The following is a 12,474-nucleotide window of genomic DNA, read 5'->3' on the forward strand; positions in this document are numbered from 1 at the left end:
CCCTGTCCACCCTGCGCGTTGGCTTGTAACTTTAAGAATGGGATAAAAACAATTTTAAAAAGGGGAGAAAATTGCAGGGTCATGGAGGGAGATTAGAAGCCCTTTTAAAGAACAAGCACAAGAATATTAGGGGGCCATATGACCTCCTTCTGTGCTCAATAATTCTAACATTTAGCTTTCTTCACCTTACTCTTCTAACCCCACGGCCTTTTGTCAGAGAATATTTCTTCAGGCAGTTGCCTCCAGTACCTCGGCAAGTGTGTTCTATTCATATCATAAAAATAGGCTTGACTGATGCACACTTTTCCAGCATTAGGTAGCCATTAGGAGTGGGGAATCCAATTATATGTCTTCCTCTTCCGAGGGCTAAGAATGATTGCTACCTTGGCTTTAGCCACATCAGCTAAAATCAGCTTACATACTATAGGCCAGGCAGTGTCACGGCTCAACCACCTTGGTCCTGCGTGAGTCTGTGCCACATTGGACAGCGCACTTACACCAATTGAGCCATAGAGGGAGTACTTGCCCTCTTGTCATGGACCTCCCATGTTCCTCCTGTTTTAACACTCCTTTCTTCCTCATCAGTACATTGTCGCATGATTTCAGCTCAGCCGTAGCAGTTGGCTTTTCAGTCCATCCGCAGCATAGTTTCGCAGTAATTGATTATTGTGCAACCATAAACAGCAATTAAATTAGTTCAGAATGGGGAATAATTAATTAAACTTACATGGTCTTACCCTGCAACTATACATCACATTTTTAAACATTTCCCCATCGCTAAGTATGACTCTTCCTCTCTTAAAAGGACCATTTCACACTGCTGTGTGGTTTCCTGCCTGCCAGGAAGCCCCAATAACACAAAGGGTGGTCATGTTAGATTTGAACTTTAATGTGTGGTGTATTTGAGTATAAGTATATGCACAGAGTATTAGAGATGGCTTCAGTCATGTTCTTGCCCAACATCTGGACACTGAATAGCAAACAAGGATCATGAATATCACTAAGTTTTGTCCTCTCCCAAGTCGAGAGGCCTACAACAACTTTAACTCACTAAATTACCATCCCTGATGAGGCACCAAACTGAGAGCCATCCATTCAGTTCCACATCTGAGAATATTTATATACCAAGCAATTCCAGACAAGGCCTCTTCTTTCAAAAATTAAATCTGAAATGTCCAAATGGATCTGTGGTCAAGTTTTGAGATGTAAATTATCCAATCAACAGTTCCACATTGACAATTCATGCTGGGCCAAGATACAAAAAAAAAACAGTAGTTAATTGAATTCTGCTATTGGTGTACAATTTTTCTTGAATTATAGGCTGTTAGAAGATGCATTTATATATGATTAGATGCTCAATCAATGAATCATAATCAATGAGTTTCCAGAAATGTTAAAGTCCAGCATTCACAGTTTTAGCAAGTATACTCGATCATATAATCGTTGCATTCGCTCATGATAATTACAGGATTCAACATATTAAAGTTCTGAGCACAGCATTGATCAAAGTTTTTGATGCCAAATGTTTGTTCAAATTCGCTATATTTATACCTTTAATTTCTTATCTACAGAGAGACAGATTGAGTCCCACAGCGTAGAAGCAGTCTAATTTCCCCAAATCATTTATGCTAGTATTTATGCTTTGTAGGATTATCCTATATCCCCACTTCATCTAACTCTGTCAGCTTACCCTTCTGCACTCCTCATGTTTATCTAACTTCACCTTAAATGCAACTATGCTATTCTCCTCAGCTACTCCTTGAACTAGCATGTTCCACAGGCTGGATTTTGTTTATTGTCACGTGTACCGAGGTACAGTGAAAAGTATTTTTCTGTGAAAAGCTCAACAGATCATTAAGTACATGAAAAGAAAAGGAAATAAAAGAAAATACATAATAGTGTTGCTAACTTTTGGCTGGTTCAATTGGCTCTGTTTTATAACCTTGCTCTAGAGGCGCCAGGTATCTTTATGATACCGCCACGAGGTTCAAGTTCAAGTAATAATCAATAACTCAACACACCAATTAGTATGATTCAAATCAAAACACATTTATTATACACAGTAAATCACTACTTATGCATAAACTCTACTTTCTAGGCTATTTCTATCACTAACAGGCCTATACTTAGCCTCGGACTGGCCCACCAGGTCAGAGGAACAAATGGCCTTTTGTTCAGGTCCTGAGTCTGCGGGATTCAAAAGCTGGTATGGACTGGCAGCTAGGAGCGCCTATCTCGTAGCGAGCGTTGACTTGAGACTTACTTGCTTGGAGGCATCAAGACAGGTCACTGTCAAGGGTTGGTTCAAGTTGCTGAGTGACCCTGCCAAAGAAGGACGATTTTGGGGGCTTTACTTTATAGTCCCCAGGGGCTTCCCGCCCTTCGGGACGGACCCCGTACCTGGTTCCAAGTGATTGAACTACGTTCTGATCACTTGGATCGATTTCTTCAATGCTGGAGCGGTTCCCTGATCGTTGGGCGGTCCCTAAGTGTCCATTGGCCTTCCTTTGTCTTGGCTCCTGCTGGCGCCGAGGGGTCTGGCTTGGCTTTGTTTACCTTAACTGTTGCCATTGTGCCTGGGAATCGTACATTACTATGCAGATGGCTGCTGGTTTCGGTGCTGTCTGGTTGTTTTGCAGGTTCCAATATACATGATTTCTGTATTTGCTAATCTTTACCTGTGTTGGCTGAATTTCCCTTCAGCCTTTGCGGTTCTCCATTTTAAGTCGGGAAGTGGCCAACTCAGGTGGCTACGTTGGGGTCCAAAGCCTAGGCACTGAGAATCCACTTTCCCAGCCACCTGTGAGCATCGAATGAACCCCCTTACCAAGTGCCCATCAGCCTTTGCCCTGCTGACCCTCTTGTGGGGCAGGGGTGATGTACTGGGGCAATCATGACAGGCTACTGTGTACCCGTCTCCCCTTAGCTGTTCAGAAACTGATAGGTTCTTAAAGGGAGTCCACCTATTTAAATGTCCTCAGCCCACCCCAACAAACTCTAAATGCATTTTTAATAGTTTTAAATGGCCTGAACTCTGAATTGGAGGGAAAGGAAGAATGCACTGGGATTGGTGCCGTAAAATTGGCCACCATATGTCTCCTGTATTTTTGTGGCCCTGATCTTGTCATGTTCAGGTAATCTTTGCACCTCTGAAACACATGGGTGATTTTACAAAACTTGCATTGACTGAAAAGGGTGAAGATAACTCCATTTCTCAAACATCCTGGCCATAATATTTCCAGGGCGCAGCGGCAACTGAATCATGCTGGGACCAGAGTCCTGGCGAATTGTATAACTATGGCTGTAGAAAGGGCATTAAATTAAATAGTGCGGGGGTGGAGAGGAATGTTTACTTGTATGTAGAATTAGAAAATCAAAGTTAAAGGAGAAGGTAGAAGTGTAGGTTAATGACGAGGACTTAAAACTATTTAAAGGGGCTGAGGGCTCAGGAGAGGTTAGTGAAGTTTCCAGAACACACAATCGAACAGAGAGTATAGAAGGTGGCAGGAATCTAACTTCAGGCAGAGCGAAAAAAGGGAAAAAATGAGAAGGGGAGGGGTAAATGCAGGATGGAGGGTGTTGCACCTAAGTGCGCACAATATACGGAACGTGGTAAATAAGCTTGCTGCACACATTGAAATTGGCCAGTACGATGTTGTGGGCATCACAGAGACATGGTTGCAAGGGGATCAGGGGGATCTAAATATCCAAGGATATGTGTCCTGTCGAAAGGACAGGCAGAAGGGCAGAGAGGGCGGAGTTGCATTGTTAGTAAGAAATTAAATGAAATTGATTGCAAGAAGCAATATAGGATAGGAAGGCATAGAATCTGTGTGGGTAGAGTTGAGGAATCGCAAAGGAAAAAAGGCCCCGATGAGAGTTATGTACAAGCCCCCTAGCAGTAGTCAGGATGCGCGGCTGAAAATAAATCGGGAGATGGAAAAGACATGTAAAAAAGGCAATATTACAGTAATCATGGGGGACTTCAATATGCAGGTTGACTGGGAAAATTAGGTTGGTAGTGGATCCCAAGAAAAGGAATTTGTGGAATGTCAATGTGATTTTTTTTGGAGCAGCTTGTGGTAGAGGCCAAGAAGGAACAGGCAATTCTGGATTTGGTGATGTGTAATGAGGAACACCTGATTAGGGAACTTAACGTGAAGAAACCCTTCAGGGTCAGTGACCACAATATATTATAATTTACCCTGCAGTTCGAGAGGGAGAAGCGGGAATCAGTTGTAATAGAATTACAATTGAATGAAGGTAACGACAACGACATAAGGGAGGGACTGGCTAGAGTTGATTGGAAAAGGAGCCTAGCAGAGAAGACAGTGGAACAGCAATGGCAGGAGACTTTGGGGGTTATTCGGGAGGCGCAACAAAAATTCAACCCAAGGAGGAAGAAACATGCTAAGGACTCGACAAGACCTCCATGGCTGATGAGAGATGTCAAGGACAGCATAAAAGAAAAAGCATAAAAGCTGGCGAGGATTAGTGGAAAGTCAGAGGATTGGGAAGCCTTGAAAAGTGAGCAAAGGACAACTAAAACAATAAGGGGGGAGAAGATGAAATTTGAGTGTAAGTTAGCTGGTAATATAAAAGGAGAGAGGAAGAGTTGTTTTCATGATATAAAAGGTAAGAGTGAGGCAAGAATCGACATTGGACCACTGGAAAATGAGGCTGTAGAGGAAATAATAGGAAACAAAGAAATGGCAGAGGAACTGAATAGTTACTTTGCATCAGTCTTCGCGGCGGAAGACACCCGTGGAATACCAGAACTTCGGGAGAATCAGGGGGCAGAGGTGAGTGTAGTGGTCATCACTATGGAGAAGGTTCTGGGGAAACTGAAAGGTCTGAAGGTGGATAAATCACCCGGACCGGATGGACTACACCCCAGGGTTCTAAAGGAGATAGCTGGTAAGATTGTGGAGGCATTTGTAGTGGTCTTTGAGGAATCATTGGAGGCAGGGAGGATCTCAGAGGACTGGAAAATGGTTCATGTAACACCCCTGTTGAAGAAGGAAGGAAGGCAGAAGTTGGGAATTATAGGCTGGTTAGCCTGACTTCGGTCATTAGTAAGGTATTCAAGTAAATTATTAAAGATGTGATTGTGGAGTACTGCATGATAAAATAGGACTGAGTCAGCATGGTGTCATCAAGGGGAGGCCATGTCTGATAAATCTGTTAGAATTCTTTGAGGATGTAACAAGGAAGTTAGACAAAGGAAAACAAGTGGGTGATCTATTTAGATTTCCAGAAGGCCTTTGACAAGGTGCCGCATACGAGGCTGTTAAATAAGTTAAGAACCCATGTGTTATGGGTATGATACTGGCTTGGATTGATGATTGACTGACTGGCAGAAGTCAGAAAGTGGGGATAAAGGGGTCTTTTTCAGGATGGCAGCCGGTGACTAGTGGTATGCCTCGGGCCGGTGTTGGGATTTTTCACAATATACATTAACGATCTAGAAGAAGGAACTGAGGGCACTGTTGCTACGTTTTCAGGTGATGCAGAGATACACAGAGGGGCAGGTAGTATTGAGGAGGTGGGGGGGTTGCAGAAGGACTTGCACAGGCTAGGAGAGTGGGCAAAGAAGTGGCAGATGGAATTTAATGTGGAAAAGTGTGAGGTTATGCACTTTGGAAGGAGAAATGGAAGCATCGACAATTTTCAAAATGGGAAGAGGCTTAGGAAATCAGATGCACAAAGGGATTTAGGAGTCCTAGTTCAAGATTCTTTTAAGGTTAATGTGCAGGTTGAGTCGGCAGTTAGGAAGGCAAATGCAGCGTTCGCATTCATGTTGTATTCAATAAAGAGCAGGGATGTGATTCTCAGAGTGTATAAGGCTCTGGTCAGACCCCATTTGGAATGTTGTGAGCAGTTTGGTGCCCCATATCTAAGGAAGGAAGTGATGGTCTTGGAAACGGTCCAGAGGAGGTTCACAAGAATGATCCCTGGAATGATGAGCTTGTCGTATGAGGAATGGTTGAGCATTCTGGGTCCTCATGTACTCATTGGAGTTTAGAAGGATGAGGGGGGGGCATCTTGTTGAATACTGCGAGGAATGGATAGAGTGGACCTGGAGAGGATGTTTCCACTAGTTGGAAAAACTAGAACCCAAGGGCACAAAATCAGACTGAAGGGACAATCCTTTGAAATTGAGATGCGGAGGAATTTCTTCAGAGGGTTGTGAACCTTTTAAAGTGCCTTTAAAACAGAAATAGATACTTTCTTGATAAATAAGGAAATCAGGAGTTATGGGGAGAAGGAAGCAAAGATGGCTGTATAAGCCCACCAGTGTAAGGCCAGGAAGCTACAAACTCATTTTGTGGCAGCCTGACCATCAAATAGCTCAGCTCATGGCTCTGAGTCCCATTTGAGAGGATATCTTGCTCAAGGAACAGAGTGGAGGTCTGCAAAGGAAGTGGGGCAATTGTTGTTGGGACCAATGAGTCCAAAGAGATGGGGGACAGTATATTTTCATTGTAGAGGGAGCTTCCATTAGGCACAGGGTAGATAAAGTGGATGTCTCACTACCCTACCCCACCCAACCCACACCACAACTCCGAGCTAGGCCGCCAGGATTTAACTGGCAGCCTTACCGTGGGATGTGGGCAGCCATCCATTGCTGGCAAAATAGCTGTAGCAGCAGGGGATGGCTTAACTGGTCACTTCAGGTTCTCCATTACACCGTGGGTGGGTTGTCCTGCATCTACTCTGATGCTGACAAAATTCCAGCAGTGCCAGGCAGGCAATGGGTACGGTACCTCCACCATGCTCAGTCAGATCTTTAGAATAGTTGATGACTCAGTTAAGAAGATGCTTCCCTTTATTGTCTGCTGACCCATCATTTCATTTCTTAAGACCTCGTCACTTAGGTTGTTGAAAAGGCAACAAAATCAAGCTCGCAAAATTCAATCATCTAAATAAGGGATGGATTTTCCCATTTTCCGGAGTGCTGCTTTCAACTGTAGCCAAGCTCGAGAAATGGTGTTTGGCCTCATCCACCACTTCATCACCCTTATCCCAGTGAGGCCCATATCTGCAATGCACTATCCCTTACTGAGACGCTCCTAATTTCCAATGAAGATTCCTTTTCTACTCCATTTAAAAATCATAGAAACGAAGAAGCATTTAGCCTGTGGTGGCAGGGAGGCTTTTAGAAACGATGATGTCTAGTCATTGGACAATTGCAAGTTAAATGAAGAACACCCGCATAGATTTGTGAAGAGCAAATCATGTCTAACTAACTTTTTTGATTTTGATGAGGTAGCGGAGAGGGTTGATGTTGGAAATGTTGTTGAGGTGTACATGGACTTCCAAAAGCCATTTGATGCAATGCCACACAACAGACATGTGAGCAAATTTAGAGCTCATAGAATGAAATGGACAGTAGAAACATGGATATGGAAATTGGCTGAGTGACAGGAAACATAAAGCAGTGGTGAACGGCCATTTTTCAGGCAGGCCGAAGTCTTATTGTGAAGTTTCCCAGGGATCAGTGTTAGAACCCCTGTTCTTCCTTAGTCTTTGGCAAAAGAAGCAATGGCAACATGAAGAAATCTATTTTCACACACCTGAGTTATTACACTGCCTGAGAGTGTGATGGAGCCAGGATCAACTCAGGTGTTTAAAAGGGAATTGGATCGTTATCTGAAAAGAAAAATAATAAATTGCAGGGCTATGTGAAATTGCAGGATTAGCACAGACACGAAGGACCAAATAGCCTCCTGTGTGCTGTAAGCATTCCATTTTTCTTTAACCACAATATCCAGTTCATATCTTAAGGGATTGTTGGATGCTTGCATTATGCTACCACACAATTAAAGCTGCTCAATATGGTCACCCTCTTGAATGGAACGTGGAAGTACCTAGCATTGTGATACTAACATAACCTGTAAGAACAATGAACACAAAGTTATTATATTGAACAGTAATGCAATTTATGCTATTGTGGAGGGTTTGACTTGTCATTGGCAAAGATTAGGGCCTCTGTTGTAAAGTTCTGTCATCATTTAAGTTTCAAACTAAAAGATGATGTGGAATTCTTCTTGCAGATTGCCAAGAATCCCTTTGCAGAAATCGGTGATGAGGATGAGTTCCTTGGCAGAGGGTCCAGTAACTGGCAGACCACGGATGAAACTTTGGATCCGGCTCAGGCCCAGAGCCAGGCATTCCTTTCAGAGGTCACGGAGGATGAAGTGGAATCTGTAAAACAAAGAGAGGAGGCAATATTACAGATTGAGGTGAGCAAAGATTTGAACCTGACAAATGTCATAGCTACACCCGACCCTAGGTGGGGCAAGAAGTCGGCTAATGCCTTGTGTTCTAACATTTGCATTGCTCTTATGGAACGTGCGCTGGATGCATAAATGACCTTTCTATCACTATATTCTGCCCACGCTTGGCATGTTTTGCAGCACCAGAAGTGGCCCCTCATTGGCCGGCAACTTCTGGTTCCGCCGCTGTTAACACGGTTGTAATGATATGTATATTGACTGGGATGTAATGAGTTAATGATAATGCGTCTTACCACTAGAGGGACCCACCGAACAGTCATATATATCGTGTGACTTGGGGATTCTGGGAGTTCCGAGTTAAGAGTTATGAGTTGGAAGAGTTTCAGGCATAGAGAGAAATTGTACTTCAGAAAGTCTGTTAGTTAGAGATAGCATAGTTTAATATAAAAACCTTCTACTTTAGGAATGTGTACAAATCTTAGTTTGTAGTGTAATAAATTGATAGTTTTGTTTGTTAACAAAGCTTTGTGTTCTTTATTCAACACTATGCATCCAAGCCATCAAGGTAAAGCAAACTAGAGAACACAATATGCTACCAGAAATGGACAACTTTAAATAATGTTACAACATGCTACCAGAAGTGATCCTAGAGTAGACTAGTAAGGTTTAGAGAGAAAGAAAGAATCTCCGCTCGAAGAAAAAAAAACTTGCGAAAAAGAAGTACCCAACCGAAGAGATGCCAACGTTATTCAGGATATCGGGTAAAGTAGATGTGAACTGGAAAGTTTCCAAACAAGACTTTGAACTGTATCTCTCATCCTCAAACCTAGAAACTGCAAGTGATGAGAATAAAACTGCTTTATTACTACTAATGGCTGGACGACAGGCTATTGCCTGAATTGTGTAACTTATTCCTCTTTGAGAATGAAGCTGAAAAAAATAAGTTTGATGTGGTCATCGAATGTTTTAATGACCATTGTGAGCTTAAAGGAAATGGAAACCTGTGTAAAAGACTGCAAAACCAACAAAAAATAATGCTGGAAGATTCAATTCAAATGTCCCGTGTGAGTAAAGAATCTAAAAATTGAAGTGCTGAAATGTTTAATCGGGAACGTGGCGCGAAAATGCTCAACTCTGTGGAAACTGTGGCGCAGCTAGAAATTCAATGCGCTCAAAAAGATGGCCTGTTCACGTAAGCACACCTAAAAAGTTCGCACATGCGCGCATTGAAATATGACGCGATCCGGAAGATGACCGTTCTGCGCATGTGCAGAAGAATGCGCATGTGCACTTGAAAAAAGAGTGCACTCCGGACGAGGATCGATTTTCACATGTGCAATGGACATTTGCGCATGACGCCACGGACGTGATAACATCAGGATGTTGTGGCATCGTCCACTTAAGGAACAAATGCCTGGCAATCGAAAAATCAAGTTTAAACGGCACCAAACAGAAGAATTTCTACCTCGCATGGCAGAACATTGCCTGACTTTGAACAAACAGCAGAAGAAGACTTTTGCAGCACCATTGAACAACAAGTTTGCGGCAACCAGCAAGAAAAAAATGTTAACCAATTTAAAAATGAAGAATATTATATTGAAGAATATTACTCAGATATGGCAGAGATGCTCTGGTTAGATGATTATTGTATTAGTAACATGTTCAAAAATCTAAATACCACCCTACTAAATGTAGATGAATCCAATGCATTGATGGAATGGCAAAACCTTGCGACATCGGATGACAGTAATCTGACAAATGAACAACAAGAAGAGGAAGACTATGTCAGCCTATCGAGTTTAGTTCCTGAGCCAGAAGAAGCAGTGTATGAAGCGCTATCTTGTATATTTGCTGAGCCAGAAAAAGAAGACTCTGAAAGTCAATCCACTGTATTTGCCAGTAAGGATAACCGTGAAGAAGCAGATGATGAGCAACATAAAGAAGACTATGAAGGTCTATCCACTTTATTTGTGAATAGTGATGAAGTGATCACAAGTAGCATACAAGTTGTGCAGGATAAAAGCGAGACTGACAGATTTCAGCTGGTCTGTACAAAGGCTGACAATCAAGAGTGCAACAGTGAACAGATCAACTGAGAACACATCAATAGTGAAGAATCAACAAGAACACAACAATGAAAGTGCAACGATGATCAGATCAATTGAGAGCACACCAATTGTGAGCAACCTCCAAGAAAATGAAGACATTGTGGACATGTTGACTCCACATGAGGAGCACCAAAATTTCATGCACACATCAGAGCATCCAAACAGGAACTGATATCATAAAGCCTGACGAGACATCAGATAATCATAAGGACATGGATGGTAAACAAGTTAAAATTAAATCAACCAAGCAAAAAGGAACTAATCCTGAGCGCACCAAGAATAGTTATGGTACTACAGTATATACTCAGAGGTACGACTGTGATACCAAAGGACAATTCAATGATACATAGCCCTTGAATGATGACAAAAGTGTTGGAACTTGCAGTCATGCTTGATAAACCATACAGTATGTAAAGCAATCCAGATGACAACCGGACAAGGGACTGCAGCACAGTGTGTACAACACATTTACCATTCAAGGTAGAACAAACCAATGCGCATGCTGACACTGCCAAGCTCATGGATAATGAAGAACAGGAGTGGAAAGTTCCATCATGGTACATTGTTTGGAAAGAAATAACGACATTTCAGTGTATAGTAAGAAGTCTTACAACACCAGGTTAAAGCCCAACAGGTTTGTTTCGATATCATAGAACATAGAACATAGAACGATACAGCGCAGTACAGGCCCTTCGGCCCACGATGTTGCACCGAAACAAAAGCCATCTAACCTACACTATGCCATTATCATCCATATGTTTATCCAATAAACTTTTAAATACCCTCAATGTTGGCGAGTTCACTACTATAGCAGGTAGGGCATTCCACGGCCTCACTACTCTTTGCGTAAAGAACCTACCTCTGACCTCTGTCCTATATATATTACCCCTCAGTTTAAAGCTATGTCCCCTCGTGCCAGCCATTTCCATCCGCGGGAGAAGGCTCTTACTGTCCACCCTATCTAACCCCCTGATCATTTTGTATGCCTCTATTAAGTCTCCTCTGAACCTTCTCTCCAATGAAAACAACCGCAAGTCCATCAGCCTTTCCTCATAAGATTTTCCCTCCATACCATGCAACATCCTGGTAAATCTCCTCTGCACCCGCTCCAAAGCCTCCACGTCCTTCCTATAATGCGGTGACCAGAACTGTATTACTAGCTTTCGGAGCGCTGCTCCTTCCTCAGGTGAATGAAGAGGTTCCAATGATCTGCAAGTGGTGGTTCTTGCTGAAAAACCAGATACCAAACCGGTTTTTAGCGCAAAGGACACACAAAATCGATACCACAAGCACAGAAAGAAACCATGTCAGATACGGAACATGGTTCAACCATGATGATTTGGACTGCATGCTTGTTGGTACTGTAACAGACCGCCACAGTGAAGACTGAGTACAGACTTCATGTGTGGACAGTAAAAAGTAAAAAAATTGTGAACTACTGTGAAATTGTGAATTTCAGCACTTAATTCCATGTAAAGAACATACAATGCCTCTTACTATACACATGTTTGTAGAAACCTCCAAAAGTCTTTGAAAAAAAGGTAATGATATGTATCTTGACTGGGATGTAAAGAATTAACAAGTTAATGATAGTGCTTCTTACCACTAGAGGGAACCACGGAACAGTCATATATCATGTGACTTGAGGATTCTGAAAGTTACGAGTTAAGAGTTACGAGTAGGGGTTAGAAGGAGTTGGAAGAGTGTCAGGTATAGAGAGGTGTTGTACTTGAGAAAGTCTGTTGGTTAGAGATAGCACAGTTTAATATATAAACGTTCTACTTTAGGAATGTGAATGAATCTTAGACAGTAGTGTAATAAATTTATAGTTTTGTCCGTTAACAAAGCTTTGTGTTCTTTATTCAATGCTACACATCCGAGCCATCCAGGTAAAGCAAATAGAGAACACAACAGTTTCCTTTAGTTCACACCGTTTGCCGTCAGGTAACCATGGCAGCAGATATTCTTTGGTCAGACCGGAGAATCCAATCGGCGAGAACAGTTGCAAAACCCCGCCCATAGAGGTCAGCAGAAAGAGGCAAACAAAGATTTCAAAATTTAGACACTTAGAAGTCTTTTAAATGCTACCTCTGTGTGGAAAACAGATGTCTGGATGGTCAAAACAT

General features: G+C 42.4%; 1 protein-coding gene across 2 annotated transcripts in view; it reads left to right on the forward strand.

Annotated features, from left to right (window-relative positions):
* tsnare1 (T-SNARE Domain Containing 1) overlaps positions 1-12,474 on the forward strand; it is a 1,154,852-nt gene that overhangs the window by 844,040 nt on the left and 298,338 nt on the right. For both annotated transcript variants that reach the window (XM_072468282.1, XM_072468283.1), the window contains exon 8: positions 8,058-8,246. In XM_072468282.1, coding sequence (XP_072324383.1) covers positions 8,058-8,246 — 189 coding nt within the window. The remainder of the gene's footprint in view (positions 1-8,057; positions 8,247-12,474) is intronic.

Source organism: Scyliorhinus torazame, chromosome 11, assembly GCF_047496885.1.
Source record: "Scyliorhinus torazame isolate Kashiwa2021f chromosome 11, sScyTor2.1, whole genome shotgun sequence".
Taxonomy (NCBI): domain Eukaryota; kingdom Metazoa; phylum Chordata; class Chondrichthyes; order Carcharhiniformes; family Scyliorhinidae; genus Scyliorhinus; species Scyliorhinus torazame.